This window comes from Scyliorhinus torazame, chromosome 10 (assembly GCF_047496885.1).
Source record: "Scyliorhinus torazame isolate Kashiwa2021f chromosome 10, sScyTor2.1, whole genome shotgun sequence".
NCBI classification, from domain to species: Eukaryota; Metazoa; Chordata; class Chondrichthyes; order Carcharhiniformes; family Scyliorhinidae; genus Scyliorhinus; species Scyliorhinus torazame.
Genome location: NC_092716.1, coordinates 234,063,748 through 234,085,760, shown reverse-complemented (window position 1 = coordinate 234,085,760; position 22,013 = coordinate 234,063,748). Strand labels below are relative to the sequence as shown.

At 50.2% G+C, this 22,013-nt stretch overlaps 1 protein-coding gene across 3 annotated transcripts in view; it reads right to left on the bottom strand.

Annotated features, from left to right (window-relative positions):
- LOC140384667 (SPRY domain-containing SOCS box protein 3) overlaps nt 1-19,197 on the bottom strand; it is a 42,462-nt gene extending 23,265 nt beyond the window's left edge. The window contains exons 1-4 of one of the 3 annotated variants that reach the window (XM_072466592.1): nt 19,147-19,197; nt 17,181-17,232; nt 5,200-5,308; nt 92-295 (exon numbers count right to left, since the gene is read on the bottom strand). In XM_072466592.1, coding sequence (XP_072322693.1) covers nt 92-269 — 178 coding nt within the window. In that variant the 5' untranslated portion in view covers nt 270-295; nt 5,200-5,308; nt 17,181-17,232; nt 19,147-19,197. Of the gene's footprint in view, nt 1-91; nt 296-5,199; nt 5,309-16,363; nt 16,474-17,180; nt 17,233-19,146 lie in introns of those variants that run through there. The other 2 variants (XM_072466591.1, XM_072466593.1) reach the window with 2 other exon arrangements.
- Between the last annotated feature and the right edge of the window lie 2,816 nt (nt 19,198-22,013).

The following is a 22,013-nucleotide window of genomic DNA, read 5'->3' as shown; positions in this document are numbered from 1 at the left end:
CGTATCTAAAATAACCTTTCCCCAGTTTGGCAATGACCTGGTATCTTAACAAAACGAAAACACGACACAGAAATGTCTATTTTGATGCCACCTTTTGTTCCTCGCACTCCAGCTGTAGCTTCACTTTGTAAGAGGGAGTCAACGTGGAAGTAAACTGCTCTCCGGCAAGGAGAAAGTAACACCGCTGGTGACTTGGCATTAATGTCCCACTCCCAACAGTCTTCACGAAAGCCACCTGTGAAGGGCTGAGGTAGACACGGGCACTGCATTGTCTCGCTAAAAACACAACCAGAAACTGATTACAGTAAGTATCTACTTTTTATATCAATTTAACAGGAATGTACACCTTAAGTCCAGTATTTGAGTTATATTAGAATTGAATTGAAACACAAAACACAGAAGATATTAAACCCATTTTATGTATTTTAAATCAGTGATTATCAAACTTTTTTCCCGGGAACCTCTTTTACCAACCGGCCGACCTCCGGGACCCATGCAACCTGACCTTCGCGAACCACGCAACCTGACCTTCGCGACCTACACCACCTGACCTTCGCGGCCCACGCCACCTGACCTTCGCGACACATGATGCGACCATCAATTCACTCGAGACAGGAGTAGAAGTAAACTGTGGCTTTAATCAACTTAGAACAGTGCCTGCCTGCGACTGATCCAATACTGAGAACCACCTACAGGTCGACTGCTCTTTATACATCCCTTCAAGGGGAGGAGCCATGGGCGGTGCCCATACAGGTCCCAACATGTTCTCCTATGGATAATGCCATACAATGGCCCATAGGAGGAGCCCACAAGGGCAACAGCACAGACACAAATACAAATACAAGGGCAACAGCACAAACACAAATACAATGGTGGATTATTGGCATAATACATTCACCACTTTCACCCCCTGTTAAAAAAATGAAGTCTGGCGGGGGTGACGGGTTCATAAGTTCAGCTGGTCCGGCGCACGGATTGTGCGCTGTGATCGCCGAAGCTCTGGCGTTGTTGCTGTCCCGGATGTCGAGCTCGTCCGTGCTGGCGTCGGTAGTGAGGGCCCCGGTGCGGGTACAGACATGGACACCGGGAGCGTCTCTTCTGGAGCTTCATTCCTGTGGATCGGTGAAGGGGGGATGGCGGGCAGGAGGGAACGCGGGAGCCACATAGGGGCGGGGGCGCTGGTCATGGTAGGTTGGGCGGGATATGGTGGGGGGGCGGCGGTGGTGGTGGTGGTGGAACCGGCGGGCGCCAGGTCCCGTATCTTGTCGGCCATCCTGGTGTTCGATATAAGCGTACAGGGGGTTGGAGTGTTGGAGCTGGACCCTCTCTACCAGAGGATCGGCCTTATGGCTCCTGACGTGTTTTCTGAGTAGGACTGGCTCCGGTGTCTTCAGCCAGGACGGAAGCGAGGCCCCTGAGGTGGATCTCCTAGGGAAAACAAATAGGCGGTCATGAGGGGCCTCGTTTGTGGCCGTGCAAAGTAGGGACCTAATAGAGTGGAACGCCTCGGGGAGGACCTCCTGCCAGTGAGAAACTGGGAGATTCCTGGACCGCAGAGTCAGTAGGACAGTCTTCCAGACCATCGCGTTCTCCCTCTCCACCTGCCCGTTTCCCCTGGGGTTATAACTGGTAGTCCTGCTCGAGGCGATGCCCTTACTGAGCAGGTACTGACGCAGTTCGTCACTCATGAACGACGAACCCCGGTCACTGTGGACATAATTGGGGAAACCAACCAGCGTGAAGACATTATGTAGGGTTTTAATGACGGTGGACGTGGTCATGTCGGGGCAAGGGATTGCAAAGGGAAAGCGGGAGAACTCATCAATAATGTGGAGGAAATATGTATTGGGGTTATTGGAGGGGAGGGGCCCTTTGAAATCGAGACTGAGGTGCTCAAAGGGCCGGGATGCCTTCACCAAGTGGGCCTTACCTGGTCGATAGAAGTGCGGTTTACATTTCGCACAGATCTGGCAGTCCCTGGTCATAGCTCTGACCTGCTCGGTGGAGTAGGGCATGTTGAAGGCCTTGATATAGTGGATAAACCGGGTGACCCCCGGGTGGCAGAGGTCATCGTGGATAGCCCGTAGTCGGTCATCTTGTGCGCTGGCGCATGTGCCGCGGGACAGGGCATCTGGGGGCTCGTTGAGCTTCCCAGGACAATATACTATATCGTAATTATAGGTGGAGAGTTCGATCCTCCACCTCAAGATCTTATCATTCTTGATTTTGCCCTGCTGCGTATTATCGAACATGACGAGGGTAAACCTCCTACCAGCGAGGTAGTGCCTCCAGTGCCGTATGGCTTCCACGATGGCTTGGGCCTCTTTTTCGACTGAGGAGTACTGAATTTCGGAGGTGGTGAGGGTGCGCAAAAAATACGCTACCGGTCTGCCTGCTTGATTGAGGGTAGCGGCGAGGGAGACCTCTGAGGCGTCACTCTCCACCTGGAAGGGGACAGACTCGTCCACCGCGCGCATTGCGATGTCTGCCTTGATGCAGCTGAAGGCCTGGCGGGCCTCAGTGGGAAGATGGTGGCCTTGAAAAGTGGGCGGGCTGTGTCCGCATAGTTCGGGACCCACTGGGCATAATATGAAAAGAACCCGAGGCACCTCTTCAGGGCCTTGGGGCAGTGGGGGAGGGGGGAGTTGCAGGAGGGGGCGCATACAGCCAGGGTAGGGTCCTAGAACTCTGTTTTCCACGACGTAGCTGAGGATGGCTAGTCTGGTTGTGCGGAAAACACATTTCTCCTTGTTGTACGTGAGGTTTAGGGTTTGGGCGGTTTGGAGAAATCGGTGGAGGTTGGCGTCGTGGTCCTGCTGATCATGGCCACAGATGGTGACATTGTCCAAGTACGGAAATGTGGCCCGCAGCCCGTACCGGTCCACCATTCAGTCCATTGTTCTTTGGAACACCGAAACACCGTTTGTGACGCCAAAGGGGACCCAGAGGAAGTGGAAAAGGCGGCCGTCTGCCTCAAAAGCCGTGTAGTGGCGGTCCTCCGGGCTGATTGGGAGCTGGTGGTATGCAGACTTCAGATCCACCGTGGAGAGCACCCGGTAGTGTGCAATATGGTTTACCATGTCTGCAATCCAGGGAAGGGGGTACGCATCGAGTTGCGTGTACCGGTTTATGGTTTGGCTGTAATCTGCAACCATCTGGTTCTTCTCCCTGGTCTTGCGACCACCACCTGAGCTCTCCAGGGGCTATTGCTGGCCTCGATGACTCCCTCCCGCAAGAGTCGCTGGACCTCGGACCTGATAAAAGTCCTGTCCTGTATGCTATACCGCCTGTTTCTGGTGGCGACTGGTTTGCAGTCGGCGGTAAGGTTTGCGAAGAGTGGGGGACTTTTAGGGTCACGAGGTTGCATATGGTGAGTGGGGGTAGGGGCCCCCTGAACTTCAGGGTTAGGCTCCTGAGGTTGCATTGGAAATCTAGTCCCAATAGGAGAGGAGTGCAGAGGTCTGGGAGCACATATAATTTAAAATTGCCGTACTCGGCGCACTGTCTTGCTAGGGTTGCGGTATTGCACCCTCGGATTTGCACCGAGAGCGACCCAGAGGCGAGGGAGATGGTTTGGTGCGCGGGAAAATTGGGAGCGAGCAGCGTCTTACCATGTCCGGGTGAATGAAGCTCTCTGTGCTCCCGGAGTCGAACAGGCAGAGCGTCTCGTGCCCATTTACCCGGACGGTCATCATGGAGCTCCGGAGGTGCTTGGGTCGCGACTGGTCCAGGGTGACCGCGCTGAGTTGCGGGTAGCCTGCGTGGTCGGAGGTGCTGGGGCGGTTCCGCGATGGCTGCTCTTGTTGATTGTAGGCGTCGAGCAGCGTATCAGATAGCGGCCCCCGTTGGTTGAGCATGGCGGACGGTGAGGAAGATGGCGACCAAGATGGCGGCCCCCATGGATCGCACGTGGCCGGCCGCGTGGGGGAGGATGACCAAGATGGTGGCCCCCGTGAGTCGCACGTACTGTGAGGGCTGGAAGATGGCTGCCCCCACGGATAGCACGAGGGTGATGACGCGTCTACAGGGGGCGGAGTTGGCAGACACGCTGCCACACTGCGGGGTCTGCCTGCCTGTGAGTCTGGGGATCGGGCCTGTGAGTTAGAGTTCTTGGACCTGGCCAGGCAAACTTTGGCGAAATGTCCTTTTCTCCCGCAGCTGCTGCGGTTCGCGTTACGGGCCGGGCAGTGCTGCCGGGGATGTTGGGACTGGCCGCAGAAATAGCAGGGTAGCCCCCCATGGTGGGCGGGCGGCCACGCGGCACAGGCCTGGGGTAGTCTTTGGTCGGGGGTCCACAAGGGGGTCGCGTGGTCAGCCAGGAACGCATTAAGGCTCTGGAACGCTACTTCCAGAGAGGAGGCTAACTTTACCATCTGATCCGGATCGAGCAGGTGCTGTCTCACGTAGTTGGACCGGACTCCCGCCACGTAGACGTCTCGGACGGCGAGTTCCATATGTTGAGTGGCCGTAACGGCCTGGTAGTTGCAGCTGCGTGCGAGGGCTTTGAGGTCACGTAGGTAGTCTTCTAGCGATTCACCGGGGCGCTGGCGGCGAGTGGTGAGGATGTGTCGCGCGCAGACCTCGTTCACGGGCCGTACATAGAGGCGTTCGAGCATCGTGAGGGCATCTGCGTAGGAGGAGGCCTCGTCGAGTTGAACAGGGATTCGATGGCTCAACCTTGCGTGGAGGAGGCTCAGCTTCTGTTCGTCGGTGACAGAAGGCGTGGAGGAGACTGAGAGATAGGCCTTGAAGCATCGAAGCCAGTGCGAAAAAATTTCTTTCGCCGCCGCGGCCCGCGGATCGAGTTCCAGTCGGTCAGGTTTGAGGGCCGATTCCATGGTTGCGTTTCAGTTGATTAAATTGATGCGACCATCAATTCACTCGTGACGGGAGTAGAAGTAAACGGTGGCTTCAATCAACTTAGAACAGTGCCTGCCTGCGACTGATCCAATACTGAGAACCACCTACAGGTCGACTGCTCTTTATACCTCCCTTCAAGGGGAGGAGCCATGGGCGGAGCCCATACAGGCCCCAACATGTTCCCCTATAGATAATGCCATACAATGGCCCATAGGAGGAGCCCACAAGGGCAACAGCATAGCACAGATACAAATACAAGGGCAACAGCACCGATACAAATACAATGGTGGATTATTGGCATAATACATTCACCACCACAACACACCTTTATTGGCTTACTTTTAATGCGACAGGTGAGCCTGCTTGGTCCTCACGATCTCCCTTGCTTTGTCATTCATGTTACATTTCTGCTCAGGACTTCAACTGATGATTTAAGTTCTCGTTGCATCTTTTGAAAAAAAAATCAAGAGTTTGTCCTCAAACATGTCTTTGAAGTTTTGAGGGTTTTAAACTTTCATTTGCCAGTACTTCCCTGCATAGAACACACATGAGCTTTGCATCCTTGATTTGCATTGGCACAATTAACAGGGCCATACCTCAAGAAATCATCTTTACACTGCTTTGTTTCAGGTTTCATTTTTTTCTTTGTTTAAAACGATCCATCTTCAGTTCTCCACAGTCCTATTGCCTTGCTTGCTCGGAGCTAGAAAATGAAAGGATCTCTCCACTGTGATTTTGTGAAAAAAGCGCGGATGTACAGGTTGCGTGGCATCAGTGTACGTGTCAGGTGCTTGACCTGCTCTCTGCCGCCGCTACTTGCTGGAAGACTGTATCATTCTATTTAAAAGCCGGTCACGGCCGACATTCGCAATTTAAAAGCCAGTTGTGGCCGTTGGGTGCTTCTCCCGCGATTGCGAATGCCGCAACCAATCGCTCTGTTACCCTCTCGACACCCGCCTGCAAACCACCTGCTGGTCGCGACCCGCAGTTTGAAAAACCCCATGTTAAATTTAACCTGCACTTTGCTTCTGACTTGGTCTCGCTCTTCCCCTTTTAAGTATTTACTTGCGATCCTGCTGCCTCTTTCGTTTTGGTATAACGTAGTTTCAGGCGGGTATCACTGTGACAGCCGTACCGGCTGAGGTTATTCATGAAGGCCCCCCGTCTTCTCAACCTTGCCCCTCGTCTGAGGTGTGGTGATCCTCAGTTTAAACCACCACCAGTCAGCTCTCCCTCTTAAATGGGAAAAGCAGTTCACACTGATAAACTGCGGGATATCTTAAAGAGAATAGATGCAGCGGAGAAGAGAATCCAGTCAGTCGATAGGCCAGTCTCCTCGGTGGAGGCTCACTTTCAGTCCTTGGAAATCCTGTTGCATGGTGGGTCGAACATCCTGGTCGGTTCGGGGAGAAGGGGCTGGACAAAGAATGTCCGTGTGCCCGGTCTGCAAAGGGGAACCGGGGACAAATTCCAGTCCGGATTGGAGAACTGGTGGCCATGCCAAGCTTTTAGAATCGCGATTTTAACGCTGGGCATTTCAATTTTTTATTTTTTATTTTTTTATTAATTTAGAGTAACCAATTCATTTTTCCAATTAAGGGGCAATTTAGCCTGGCCAATCCACCTACACTGCACATCTTTGGGTTGTGGTGGCGAAACCCAAGCAAACACAGGGAGACTGGGCAAACTCCACACAGACAGTGACCCAGAGCCGGGTTTGAACCTGGGACCTTGGCGGCGTGAGGCTTGCAGTGCTACCCCTGCACCACCGTGCTGCACCTGGCGTTTCGAATTTGATCAAGCACATTGTATCCAATCTTCGAGGCCTGGGGTTTGTCAGAGACCCCGGCCACTGCTTGTCCGCTGTCTTGTCCTCAATACTTATCGACAAGGGTTGGAGGTGGGTGGATGTGATGGGTCATCGCCTCCCACCGGGGCCTAGGTTTCTCATTACCTGGGCTTCGGAACGACAGCATAGCGGAGGTGCAGGGGCTTCGATGGAACTCTGGAGGGATCCTAAATGCTTCGAGAACCTGTCATGGCTTTGGCCTTTCCAACCTCCATGGATGGTGATATTATTCTGCAGTTCATCAATATTCCTGAACTTTATCCCCTTGTGAATATCCCTCTGATTTTATGTTATTGTCTTTTATGCTGACAAGTGTGTATAATATATGAGTGCAGAGGCCTGCTATTCTATTATGTGGTGAAAATCATCCTGAATCAGTTGTGTGACATGAGGGTTGCCCAGTATTTGCCCATTTGGGTTTTTGTTTGTGCATTAATCCTTGTTTTTACAAGGAGGGAATACTGTTTAGGTACCCTTCACTTTGTTTGTGGATAAGATGAGGGGCACCACAGCAGAGAAGCGGGTAGATGGTTTGGTGTGGTGAAATTAAATGAAATGAAAATCGCTTATTGTCACAAGTAGGCTTCAATGAAGTTACTGTGAAAAGCCCCGAGTCGCCACATTCCGGCGCCTGTTCAGGGAGGCTGGTACGGGAATTGAACCGTGCTGCTGGCCTGCCTTGGTCTACTTTAAAAGCCAGCGATTTAGCCCAGTGTGCTAAACCAGCCCCTGGTGGTGGTTGACATGGCCATGTATGTCCTCATTGTGGGTGAGGATAGCCCCCAGTTATAACTAGAAGTGTTGAGTTTTTCTTTTGTATTTATGTTATTTGGGAATTATGGAATCCGTGCTTTTCATCTCTGAAGGTGTGGACAGATCTTATATCCTGGAGAGGACTGGGTTCCTTATGATTCGTCTTTGTGGCTGGTCTCTGGCGTTGTTGGAGTAGAGGGACATATGTAATGGCGCACACACAGGTGTGGTCGGTTAATCCTCGATTGGCTAGTCTTCCTTGGGCTGGTCTTCAATAGAAGTCATAGAATTTACAGTGCAGAAGGAGGCCATTCGGCCCATCGAGTCTGCACCGGCTCTTGGAAAGAGCACCCTACCCAAGGTCAACACCTCCACCCTAACCCCATAACCCAGTAACCCCACCCAACACTAAGGGCAATTTTGGACACTAAGGGCAATTTATCATGGCCAATCCACCTAACCTGCACATCTTTGGACTGTGGGAGGAAACCGGAGCACCCGGAGGAAACCCACGCACACACGGGGAGGATGTGCAGACTCCGCACAGACAGTGACCCAAGCCGGAATCGAACCTGGGACCCTGGAGCTGTGAAGCAATTGTGCTAACCACAATGCTACTGTGCTGCCCACTTGGCTGCGAGGGTAGTGGTCACTTGATTGACCAGTCGTAACTGCATTTACCTGGGTCGGGTGGATGGCATGTTGGGTGGTGGAGTAGGTCACTATCATAGCGTGGCTCCTTTAAGGGAGCGGGCCTAGTGGGCCACATGGCCAACGCGGGCCCAATTATGCAGGAGCGTGCGAACCCCGACCAACAGTGAGTTAGCACTGGGTTCTTGGGGCTAGGGGGCTGTGTAGTGTGGCCCCCGAAGCCGGAGAGATAAGACCCATCCTGTTGTGTTCTGTGGCTTTATATATACCAGCCTTTGCCTTTCGTTAATAAACCCCTTTGTGACCACTGGAAGCCTCCAGAGTGTTACTCGAGTCACCACGCTGGTGACGAGGTAAAAGGTTCAATCGTAGCGTGCACTATTTCGTGATTTGAAGGGGATGGGGAAGAATCATAGAATTTACAGTGCAGAAGAAACAATTGGAAAAAGGAAGGACCAACGAGAGTCAGGAACCATCAAAACATGAGTGAAAATGCCAATTACCAGTAAACTAGACCCATTTGACCAAAGGGCTGACGATCGGAGCCAGTACATCGAACAGCTCCACTGCTTTTTCACTGCAAACGAGATCACAGGGCAAGACAGGCAGAAGGTGATACTCTGACTGTTTGTGGGCCCCAATCTGATAAGGAACCCCACATCCACGGAGGCACCCGACTCAAAGACTTTTGATAAGATTGTCAAGCTGGTCAAGGAACATTTTAACCCAAGGCCCTTTTTCATCCTCCAGTGGTATCAATTCAACGCCACTGTTAGGGACCCTGAGTAGTCAATCTCAGCCTTCATAGCCAGGCTTTGTCAGCTCACTGAGCACTGCGAGTTCGGGGCTGCACTCAGTGATACGCTGCACGACCAGTTGGTTTGTGGAGTCCACAATCTCAACATCCAAAAGAAAGCCCTGGGTGAAATTACCATAATGTTGGAAAAGGCGATTGAGAATGGTCAGGTGATGGAGTGGACCAAAACAGGTGGCACTGAGCTCCATAGCATGGCTGAAGGAGAAATCAATCAGGTATGGGGCGTATGGCCGTGAGGTGTGCGGCAGGATCAATAGGCACAGCAGCGAACCAAACACGGTCTTGGGGATTGGACTGGAGTCAAAGGATCGGGAAAAGAACAAGGCATCAATGTAAGATACAGGTGGACTGCTATTGTTGTGTGTGGGGTGGGGGTGGGGGGGGGGCACCATCCCCAAGAGACTTGCCATTGCTGAGAGTTCTCGTGTTTCCATTGTAATTGTAGAGGCAATATTCAGGCATGTTGCAGCGCAAGGCAGAGTGTGCCAATGCAAAAACAACAGCATCAGCACTCCACAACGCCACTGACCAAAGTGGAGAGGAGCTCTGAGGAGGAACACGCAATGTACTGTTTGAACGGACTCCAGGTAAACAAGGCAGCCCCCAGTGAAATCATCCTAAGTCTAAGTGGATGTCGACATCGAGACCTCAGTGACGGTTGTGGGGGAGCAGATCTTCAAGTGTAGTGGTGACGCAGCTCCACAGCCAAGCTTTCGACTTACTGGGAAAGCTCTGAAAAAAATCCCTGAGACCACCAACACAGTCGCTTACAAAGAGAAAGAGTTGAAGGGTTATGGAGAACGGGCAGGACGGTGGAGTTAAGGCCAGGATGAGATCAGCCATGATTGAAAGGCGGAGCAGACTCGATGGGCCGAATGGCCTAATTCCACTCCTATATCTTCTTATGAATTTATAAGAGGCCCATATGCACCTTGTTGTCGTGGAAAGGCAGAGCCCCAGCCTAATGGCAAGGGACTGGTTATAGCAAATCAAACTCAATTGGGTAGAATTTTTCACAGTGAACTAGGCCAGATCAAAGGTGTGAAAGCCAAAATTTATATCATTCCGGATTTGCACCCACGTTTTTTCGAGCCAAACCAGTTCCTGCTGCCCAGAAGAGTGGAGCTGAGTTTAAGAGATTAGAGGAACTGGGCATAATCAAACTGGTTCAGTTGTCTGAGGTTGCAGCCTCCATAAGCCCCATTATCTTATGGATCGACCCATCAGATTCTGTCGAGACTATAAATTAATCATCAATCCCTGTCCCCAGGATCGAAGGCCTCTATGCCAAGCGGGCTGGAGGCCTCACCTACTCAAAATTAAATCTCACCCATGAGCACCCACAATTGGAATTGGACAAAGAGTCCCAGATGTTTGCTACGATAAATACACATGAGGGCCTATTTCAGTTCAGGAGGCTACCATTTGGAATAGTGTCAGCCTGCGTTATTTTCCAGGGTACGACGGAAATCTTCCGCCAAGGGATTCGCAAAGTGATGGTCTACCTTGACGAGGTTATAGTCACCGGGACTACTCCTGAAGAGCACATGTCTAGCCTGGAGGAGGTACTACAAAGTTGACAGACATGGGGATCTGCCTCAAATGCGAAAAATGTACATTCCAGGCCTCAGACGTATCTCGGATTCCGCGTACGTGCAACAGGGCTACATCCTTCAAGGAGAAAGTCGAGGTGGAACTGGACCCTGCCGGATCCCTTTTGTCAAATGTAAAGCGGATGATACAGACCACCACGGGAGTCACACCTGCCGGGTTGCTGATGCACTGTCACCTCAGTACTGATTTGGATTTAGTGTTTCCTAACTTGGCAGGGAATCATAAAATCATAGAATTTACAGTGCAGAAGGAGGCCATTTGGCCCATCGAGTCTGCACCGGCCCCTGGGAAGAGCACCCTATCCAAGCCCATACCTCCAGCCTGTCCCCACACCTCTACCCTATCTCCGTAACCCCACCTAAACTTTTTTGGACACTGAACTCAACTTAGCGTAGCTAATCCACCTAACCTGCACATCTTTGGACTGTGGGAGCAAACCGGAGCACCCGGAGGAAATCCACCCTGACACGGGGAGAACGTGTAGACTCCGCACAGAGAGCGGCTCAAGCTGGGAATCGAACCTAGACCCTGGAGCTGTGAAGCAACTGGGCTAACCACTGTGCTACCGTGGAGGGTGGAGGTTGGAGGCACGTCATGCCTCACGTAAGCGAGCGGCAGATCATTCCAGTTGGGGGACCTGGTCTTAGCTCATAACTTTGCCTCAGGTCCACGATGATTAGCTGAAGGTATTGTGTCCCAGTCGGGGTCTGACTCATATATGGTGAATGTAAATGGAAGGATTGTCAAAAAGCACATTGACTATTTGATAAGCCAGGGGGCGGTGACACCCATTTCAAAGCAGATGTGTCCCACTGGTGTTGTCAGCACTTCTGTGAGTCTTCCTGAGCAGAGGGAGCTGGGAACTCCCAAGTTAACCCAGTCAGCTGTACCATTGGAAGCCGGTGAGACCAGTTCCCCCATAGGAGATGGTGCCTCCTGAAGCAGGAGACTCAATGGTCCGCGGACTGGTTGACTCTTTGATGAAATGAAATGAAAATCGCTTATTGTCACAAGTAGGCTTCAAATGAAGTTACTGTGACAAGCCCCTAGTCGCCACATTCTGGCGCCTGTTCGGGGAGGCTGGAACAGAAATTGAACTGTGCTGCTGGCCTGCTTTAAAAGCCAGCTCTTTAGCCCTGTGCTAAATCAGCCCCTGAACACTCTTTTCCCAGATGTTTTTTGCCCTGTATATAAAAACTGATTATTGTGTAAAATGTAATAAGGGACTTGGTGGTGGGGGGGGGGGGGGGGGGGGGGGGGGGGGGGCATTAGCGAGTTAGTGCGGGGGCCCTCGGAACAGGGGCCTGGCAGTGTGGAACCCAGAGCCAGAGAGATAAGACCCATCTCATTGTGTTCTGTGCTTGTAAATATACCAGCCTTCACCTTTCAACTCTCAAGACCCGTATTGCCTCCGATACGTCATGATGCAGGTCCAACATCTAGTATTGGGTGACCATGTTTCCTCCAACTAAACACTGGGGAAAGCCCAGCCAGTTTCTTCAATTCCTCTACAAACTTTGTTCCCTAAGTCAACAACACCCATTTTCTCCCTATCCACTGCCTGGTGCTAAACCAGACCACTCACAAACCTGGCAACCTACTTGATCCAGAGACGATGTTCTGACCCATTAACCATTCTCTTACCGAGACTGCGATTTCCTCAGGTCATTGGCTGCTGAGATCTTCATTCAGCGATTTTCTTGCCTCCAGGCTCGACTATTCTCATGTTCTCCCGGCCGGCCTTCTACCGAGCACTTTCCATAACCAGGAGCCCTTCAATCTGAGTGTGAGCTCCCATCCACATTCTGCATGGGGAACCATGGGGTCAACACTGTCTCTCTTCAGGTGCAAGACTAGCTGCCTCCATCACCTGTTCTCTGCCTCTCAAACGGCAGTAGCCCAGCTTGTGTTTGTAAGTTATATCTTAGAAAAACCTGTAACTTGATACTACAATGGTTTGTTAAGGACTCGTCCCATCCGAAACCCCACCTTCTTCACAATATGAATCAAATGGGCCTTGTATCCAGGTAGAAATGTTAATTAGCTATCCTCTAGTCTCCCAACATCATTCTATCTTGGAATTATACAGACAGTTCAAAGTATAACTATTTATCAAACCTGACAGTATCAACACCTCCAGTGTGAGTTTTGTAGTCCAAGGCCTTGATTTTTGCTCTTAAGGCAGATGCACAGTGAAAGTTCCTGCACCAACTGTGGGAAAAAGAAGCTGTTGCTGGTGTGAAGGAGTCAGCTCCACCAGCCCGTTAAACAATAGAGATGTTGAAGCGTACCCAACATAGTGATCAAGTCTTTGGTGTACAATAAAAGAAGAATTTATAAGGCGTTCCTGCTGGGATCCAGGAAGTATATAATTGGGCTGCTGTGCTAAGGATGAGATGTCAATCAAAGGAATCAGGTGAGCACTAATTGTAACAGTTGTCCAACTGGCTGCTGACACTGGAAGAGATGGCCCATCCTGGGTTCCCCAAAGGAAAATGTAGAGATTACAGCTGCCTGTTCATATTAGAATGAAGGAACTCATTCTATGACATTCAGGCTGGAAAGGTTTCACAGACACAACCATGGAGGTGACAGCCTCATCTGCTCACGGCACTCTGCATTGACTCAGATTAACAGATTTCCTCAGGGGAAGACTGATACATGCAGAATCTTTGCCCTTCTACCTATTGTTTTTGCTCCCTCTCCCAGGGTGCAGCCTTGCCATGGAGCCTCGCCCAGGAGCCTCACTGCTGTACACTGTCGGAGCACAGCACCACGATTCAGAGAGAGCAGGTCAACTGCGGAGTACATGCCACCTGTGAGTGACATAAACTGATGCCAAGTTACCTGCATTCATGCAGCGCCCATTCGCACACCCTCAGCATCAGGTATTGCTGAGCGAGAGAACATGGCTCAGGTATGTAAGGAGGTAAATGTTCTGTGTGAGATAAATGGAAACTGGAAGTCTTACGTACCCATTTATTTTGAACTGTCACACCAGAATGTCATAAAGAAGGCCAAATGAAGGAGCAATAGGAAGGGCTGCCACCCACTTCAGTGACCAGGACCACCAAACCTTGGTGGATGTTCAGAGACGCTGCAAACATTATAACTGAATGACCAACAGAACCTGCTCATAATGGCCAAGCGGGCATGGCAGGAGATAGCCTCTCCCAAAGGCATGGCAGGAGACAGCCGCTACCACAGGCATGGCAGGAGACAGCCTCTACAACGGACATGGCAGGAGATAGCCTCTTCCACATGCATGGCAGGAGATAGCCTCTACCACGGACATGGCAGGGGATAGCCTCTACCACGGACATAGCAGGAGACAACCTCTACCACGGACATGGCAGGAGATAGCCTCTACGACATGCATGGCAGGAGATGGCCTCTACCACCTGCATGGCAGGAGATAGCCTCTACCACATGCATGGCAGGAGATAGCCTCTACCACCTGCATGGCAGGAGATAGCCTCCACCACGGGCATGGCCGGAGATAGCGTCCACCACGGGCATGGCAGGAGATGGCCTCTACCAAGGGCATGGCAGGAGATAGCCTCTACCACAGGGGTGGCAGGAAATAGCCTCTACCATGGGCATGGCAGGAGATAGCCTTTACCAAGGGCATGGTCGGTGATAGCCCCTACCACAGGCATGACAGGAGATAGCCTCTACCAAGGGCATGGCCGGAGATAGCCTCTACCACAGGCATGACAGGAGATAGCCTCTACCACCTGCATGGCCGGAGATAGCCTCCACCATGGGCATGGCAGGAGATAGCCTCTACCATGGGCATGGCCGGAGACAGCCTCTACCAAGGGCATGGCCAGAGATAGCCTCTACCACAGGCATGACAGGAGATAGCCTCTACCACGGACATGGCCAGAGATAGCCTCTACCACAGGCATGACAGGAGATAGCCTCTACCACGGACATGGTAGGAGATAGCCTCTACCATGGGCATGGCAGGAGATAGCCTCCACCACGGGCATGGCAGGAGATAGCCTCTCCCACAGGCATGGCAGGAGATGGCCTTCAGCAGGGGCATGGCGGGAGATTGCCTCTACCATGGGCATGGCAGGAGATAGCCTCTGCCACAGGCATGGCAGGAGATGGCCTTCAGCAGGGGCATAGCAGGAGATAGCCTCTACCAAGGGCATGGCAGGAGATAGCCTCTACCACAGGCATGGCAGGAGATGGCCTTCAGCAGGGGCATGGCAGCAGATTGCCTCTACCGAGGGCATGGCAGGAGATTTGCCTCTACCATGGGCATGGCCGGGGATAGCCTCTACCAAGGGCATGGTCGGTGATAGCCCCTACCACGGACATGGCAGGAGAAGGCCTCTACCATGGGCATGGCAGGAGATAGCCTTCAGCAGGGGCAAGGCAGGAGTCAGCCTCTAGCAGGGGCATGGCAGGAGATAGCCTTTACCGTGGGAATGGCAGGAGACAGCCTCTACTGTGAACACACAGGGTCCAAGCCAGATCATGGATCCAATGCAGGAAGAGGTTTTGTAAGCTGCTCCACTCCGGCACAGTGAGTTGTTTGGTAAGCACAGCGGTTCCTGTGTTGTTTCACATCTGAATGCTGCACCTATGGCAAGGTATCTGACACAAACCTCTTCTATAGCATGGGGACTTGTATATCCAAGCTGATCCTGTAGGTGCACACTGTAATTGGTACAAGTGTGAATGTTGTGATGTACAATGTGTAATTTTTAAGCAGAATTTATGAATGAAATTTTGTGTTCAGGGAGATAGTGTGGGTCAATTTCATATAGTTGGTTTACGAGCCTTGGCTCTGAGAAGTCTGGATGTACCTGTGGCTGAAAGGGGACAGTCTGTCAGTTTTGTTTATGTCTATAATATTTGTTCGTTTTGAACAAAGTTTTACAATCTCCGAAGTTTAAGAGATTGGTTAAAAAGGAATTATAAGTTTAGTGATTTTGTTTTGGGGGGGAGACTTCAAAGTAGAAAAAAAAACTGGGCTGTTGCCTAGCAACAGTGGTCAAGTGACACAAGCACAGCGAAAGACAGAGAAGAGTTCAGTGTGTGTCAGAGAGTGAAGACAGGGATTTTCAGCTCCCTAAGATATGAAATACCACAAGAGAGACTGTTTAGGAAATTCATTTGTTTGCTATGCAGTTGAACCAATAGTGAGGTTAGAGCGTGGTTTTGGGTGTCATGGGGAGAGATACAAATTGGATGAGAAGCATCAAGTGAATGTTCAAGAATTCACCAGGAGGAAATCGTTTACATGTGTGCCAATCACACACAAGGAGTTTTTGTGTAAAAGTAGTGGTAACTCTTCACTGGTTCATGTGTCTGTAAATATATTGTTGGGTAAAGGAATTTTGGGAAATTGAATCATCTTCTTGTGATTGAGCACTTTTCAACTTTTTTGTCTGGTGTAATATAGTTCATTCTTCATCTCAATAAGCATTTTATTCTTTGTGTTAAATGTTAATCAGCAGGTCCCTGTAAATTTGTTCAGTAACTTTCCTCCAGTTTCCAAAAAATGAGAGGGTGCATCAAGCCAGGTTTCACTCTGGGATCTCATTTGCCCAGTATTAATATCAGCTGAGATCATAACAGTGTCTCAACTGTGATGCATTGGTATATTCAACAGATTGTTTCTGGAGGCACTATACAATAGGCTAACATTACTCTTTATGTTGCATTTGCAAGAAAAGGGGGGTCTCTAACACCAGGGACATGGCCTGGACTAGGGCTGGGTCGGGATTTGAGAGGCTATGGGCAATTTGAAATATTAAGGAGGTAGCCATGGAGGTAGTGAGGGGGTCCTCCCAGCTCACCGTCAGGAATGGAGAATCACCTGGAGCAGATGCTAAAGGTGGCGGTAGAGGCACTTTGGAACACGGTGGTAATTGGTGGAGTTCACTCAGCAGAAGGAGATGTTCTTATCTGAGGGTATGCAAAAGTAGGGCTGCATGTTAAGAACAGCGCAATTAAGGTTGAAGACAAAAACATGTATCAGAGTGCTCCCTCTCAATGTCAAGTGCTCAATCTCATTAACTCCTTTTGTGCTGCTCACAATGACGACGGCTGCCCCACAGAATTGCAGAGATTACAGTCTGAAGCATGTCCCCACTGAATCCCTGCATGATGAGGCTGGTCACCAACCTCCTCAATGTCATACTGAACGCGAGGGGAGAAGCTTGTCTCCACTTCCTCTGAGGCAACACAGGGAGCACTTTGTAGGGCTGTTTCTGAGTGCAAGGCGGCATGCTGTATCGATCACGGATTGGTTCATCAGAGGGCAACACATGGGTTAGCATTGTTGCTTCACGGCGTCGAGGACTCGGGTTTGATCCCGGTCCCAGGCCACTGTCCATGTGGAGTTTTGCACATTCTCCCTATGTCAGTGCGGGTCCCACCCCCAAAATCCAAAGATGCGCAGGGTAGGTGGATTGGCCACACTAAATTTCCCCTTGATTGGAAAAATAAAAATAATTTTTTTTTAAACTAATGGGTTTACCGGGATTTAATTTCGTATCACTTTGCTAAAAATCACAGTTAATCAATTTGTGAATACACTTCTCTATTACAAAAAAATGTTTCGATTTTGTACACTAATACCGTCAATGTGAAAAGAAGGAAGGCAGTTCTTACCAGTGGCACTGAAACTTGCATGGCAGATGATTAAAACAAATTCAATAAGAATCTGGAATAAAAAAAAGTAAATGTGAACCATTGTCAATTGTCGTTAAAAAATAACAGCTGGTTCACTAATGTCCTTTAGGGCAGAAAACTTGCCGTCCTTTTGAAATATTCATTTTTATGGGATGTGGGCTTCGCTGGGTGGGCCAGCAGTTGTTGCCCATCCCTAATTGCCCTCGAGAAGCTGGTGGTGAGCTGCCTTCCTGACCTGCGGCACTCCATGTGGGGTAGGTAAACCCACAGTGCTGTTAGGGAGGGAGTTCCAGGATTCTGAACCAGTGACAGCGAAGGAAAGGCGATATATCGATATATTTCCAAGTCAAGGTGGTGACTGGCTTGGAGGGGAACTGCCAAAGAGCCCAGGTGGCACCGCAAAGCCGATAGGAGCACTCCCAGTGTGCCAGGGTGGCAGTGCCATGGGCCTGTTAGCCAGGGTGGCACTGCCAAGGGTCAGGGCCTGAGGGGGGGGGGGGGGGGGTTGAGCCCATGAAAGGTGGGTGGAGGGTGCAGAAGGGGCCTCTGAAAGGTTGGGGGTGAAGGGAGCATGCGAGGGCCTGAAAAGGGGGCAGCCCTCAGCGAACACATCCAAGGGTCCCATCACTTGTGGGGTATGGGGTAATGCCCATGTGTGTGTGTGGGGGGAAGACATTTCCCATGGGTAGGGGATGCAGGGGACCCACAAGCCCACTTAGAGGTCGGGGCATCCTTTCAAAATAATGGCCCGATCTCTGAGGAGCCGGTCTGGCCAGCAAGTTCAGCTCCCCAATAATCTTTTTAAAATAAATTTAGAGCACCCAATTATTTTTTTCCAATTAAGGAGCAATTTAGCATGGCCAATCCACCTAACCTGCACATTTTAGGGTTGTGGGGTGAGACCCACACAGACATGAGGGAGAATGTACAAACTCCACACAGTGACCTGGGGCCTGTATCGAACCCGGGTCCGCAGCGCCGTGAGGCAGCAGTGCTAACCACTGCCCCACCGTGCCTCCCTAGCTCCCCAGTGATAAAAATAATTCTAAGTGTGGGCTTGACTGGGGAGAAACTCCCCAGGGCCCAAAAAAGTGAGTAAGTGTGGTTCGATAACGGTGGGGAACTCGCCGACTCTCCCAGCAAATACCCCCACACTTCGATACGTTTCCATTAACAATAATAATCTTCTTTAGTGTCACAAGTAGGCTCACATTAACACTGCAATGAAGTTACTGTGAAAGGCCCCTAGTCGCCACATTCCGGCACCTGTTCGGGCACACAGGGAGAATTCAGAATGCCCAAATTACCTAACAGCACATCTTTCGGGTCTTGTGGGAGGAAACCAGAGGAAACCCACGCAAACACAGGGAGAACGTGCAGACTCCGCACAGTGACCCAAGCCGGGAATCGAACCTGGGGCCCTGGTGCTGTGAAACGACAGTGCTAACCACTGTGCTACCATCAGATAGCACCCAATATAAATGTAAGGGGTTATTGTGCTAATAAGGTGCCTTTAAGACAGTGAAATGTCTCAAATATTAAATGGATCTGCACATTGCCAGGTATAACTGTGGCCACTGCAATCCATCCGGGATGTGCAGACATGGGGCAGTATGGAAACGGTGACCAGAATGATTCTACCCAAGCTGCGAGGAGAGGTTGGTTAACAACGAGTGTTTTACAGCCCAGATTAGTCCAGTCACTCTGCTCAGGGGTCAGCTCAATGTATAGATGGGCGGACACGCCTGAGGCTGCTGGAAATGGACAGGGATTCAGCGGGGGGGGGGGGGGCAGAGACAGGGGAATTGTTCCAGTTTTCTGGGACTAACAGCAATAGCATACTGCCGTCATTCCCTTTTTTTATGCATCGATCCACAAGGCTGTCAGTGTCTGCACCAGGAACCTGTCAATATTGCTGCAGCTCCCCAGCCCCTCCGTCACTTACCCACTGGCTCCAGCCCGTAGCTGATGTTTATCACAAAGTGGGGCTGAAGTTGTAAACACGCGGCTGGGAGCTACCCCCACAGCTCCCACTCTCATTGGCTGGGAGCAGGGAGTAAACCCACCCTTTAAATGAATATTGATTCCTCACAAATTCTCTGAGAAATCAAGGCAGGACTTTTTTGTGAATTGCGAATGTAAAACCAGCTGAAATGTTGCTCACTGGGCAATGACATTCCCAAACGGGAACATTGCTCCGTCCCTCCAGCTGCACACGCGGGCAGTTGGTTTTAAGGAAATGCTTCTATCGTTAACCCTTCTGAAATTCCTGGGTGCCCTGAAAGCACGTTTCTGCTTTTTAACCTTCTCCCTCCTTCAAACACAACCCCTGAATTTTGGTCATGGGGTGGAGGGTTAAAATGTTACTTGTTCTTTCTAAACAGGGTCCCATTTCACAAGAGCAATAAAATAAATCTACATTGTCAAGTATTAGCCCTGCTTGTCCTCTGCCTGACAAGGTTCTGGATCTTACACCTGCTTCAGGATTTGAACATAGAGCCCGCGACTTGTGTTGTACTTGGTGCTGCTCTGTCGGAGGTGCTGTCTTTTCGATGAGATATTAAACTGAAGCTTCTCAGGTGGACATGTAGGATCTCATGGCACTAGTTCAACGATAGGTTCGCTGGTCTGCAGGCCAATATTTATCCCTCAATCAACATCAGAAAGAGCAGATTATCTGGTCATTGTCACATTGGGAGCTTGCTGTGCACAAACTGACTTGTGTTTCCCACATGACAACAGTGACCACTTCGAAAGCACTTCATTTAGCTGTAAAGTGCTTCCAGACGTCTGATGGTTGTACAACTTTCTTTGCTCGAGTGCAGTTGAAGGGCGGTCCTGGTAAAACTGCTGTCCGAGGGGAGCCTCCCCCCTTGTGTGACCCAGTGTCAAATTTTGTTTCACAAATCATGAAGCATCTTGAACCATTCTATCAAGTGAGGATGCTATATAAATGCAAGTTGTTGATGCTGTTATGGAAGTGACCAGAGATCCAGTAGGCGCTGATCATTGAGGGGCGGACGTTGTATCCAGTGACACCGGCATCAGTCAAGCGGGTTACTCTGTTTTGGATGATGTGGGAGGCACGGTAGCACAGTGGTTAGCACTGTTGATTCACAGCGCCAGGGTCCCAGGTTCGATTCCCGGCTGGGTCACTGTTTGTGCGGAGTCTGCGCTTTCTCCCCGTGTCTGCGTGGGTTTCCTCCGGGTGCTCCGGTTTCCTCCCACAAGTCCCGAAATATGTGCAGGTTAGGTGGATTGGCCATGATAAATTGGACATTCTGAATTTTCCCTCTGTGTACCTGAACAGGTGCCAGAGTGTGGCGACTAGGGGATTTTCATAGTAATTTCATTGCACTGTTAATGTAAGCCTACTTGTGACAATAACGAAGATTATTATTATTATCAAACATTTTGAGTTTTATTGTAACTGCACTGCTCTGGAGGCTCTCTGTTTAAGATCAGAGAGGATTAAATGGTTAATTGTAGATTATATAGTCTATCACTGCTCCTCTTTTTTAGCGTAGTTTATGGAGGAGGCCATGATGTAGTGATAGTGTCACTGACCTAGTAATGCAAAAGGCCTGTTTTTCTTTTATAAACTTAGAGTACCCAATTCAGTTTTGCAATTAAGGGGTAATTTAGCGATGCCAATTCACCTAAGCTACACAGCTTTGGGTTGTGGGGGCGAAACCCACGCAAACACGGGGAGAATGTGCAAACTCCACACGGACAGTGACCCAGAGCCAGGATCAAACCTGGGACCTCGGCGCGGTGAGGCTGCAGTGCTAACCACTGTGCCACCGTGCCGCCCTAAGAAGGCCTGGGTTAATGGGCAAATGCTGTGGGGGCATGGGTTCAAATCCCACCACTGAGGCTGGAGAAATTTAAATTCAATTCAGGAATCTGGGATATAAAGCTAGTCTCAGTAATGGCGACCATGAAACTATTTGATTGTCCTAAAAACCCATCTGGTTCACTAATGTCCGTCAGGGAAGGAAATCTGCCGTCCTTACCTAGTCTGATCTACATGTGACTCCAGGCATACAGCACAGTGGTTGACTCTTAACTGTCCTCAGTTCACGAGCAATTAGGGATGGGCAAGATGGGAAAGACAAGTACGTATTTTGGAGATGACAGCAACGTTAGGAGAGTTAAGCTCTTGCAAAATTCTGACACCAGCAGGATGGCCGCAATGGCCATCTCGATCATTCTAAACTGGTTAAATTAGCTCGTTTTAGAATCCAGTATTCAAGATAAGATTAATGCATATTTACAAATGTGTCAGTTAACCAAGAACCGAACAAACATATTTGTCCAGTGATTTCAACAAATTTCCAAGAACAGTGAGGGATAATCTGGCCGGATTCCCATTCCTGGTTGTTATCCGGCAACTCCCGAGATACACAGAAATTGAAAGAAAGCAGATTCTGGCTTGGCTGTCACGGTCAAATTGCCTACTGATACTTCCTGTTAATGATCCTCCCAGAAAAACACTCACTTGGATGATATTCTCCCAGCAACAGTTCCCCAGCAACAGGCAGCGCCTTCAGGATGGAAGGGAGGGAATCTACCTGGAAACTGGCATAAAGTCACTAGAATAAAAGATAAATGAGAATAGACTGCAGTCCTTGGCGCAAAGAACACCAATAAATTCAATTCAATTATGAAAATAGTTGTTTGTTTTTGAAGCTATGGTGCTGTGAACCCAATTTAAAATGCTACTTTCTTTTGTTTAAATTCACCTCCAATTATCTTTCTTTACTCTCCCTCGCGTGCTTGTATTTTTGCGCTCACGTACCGGGCCCCACC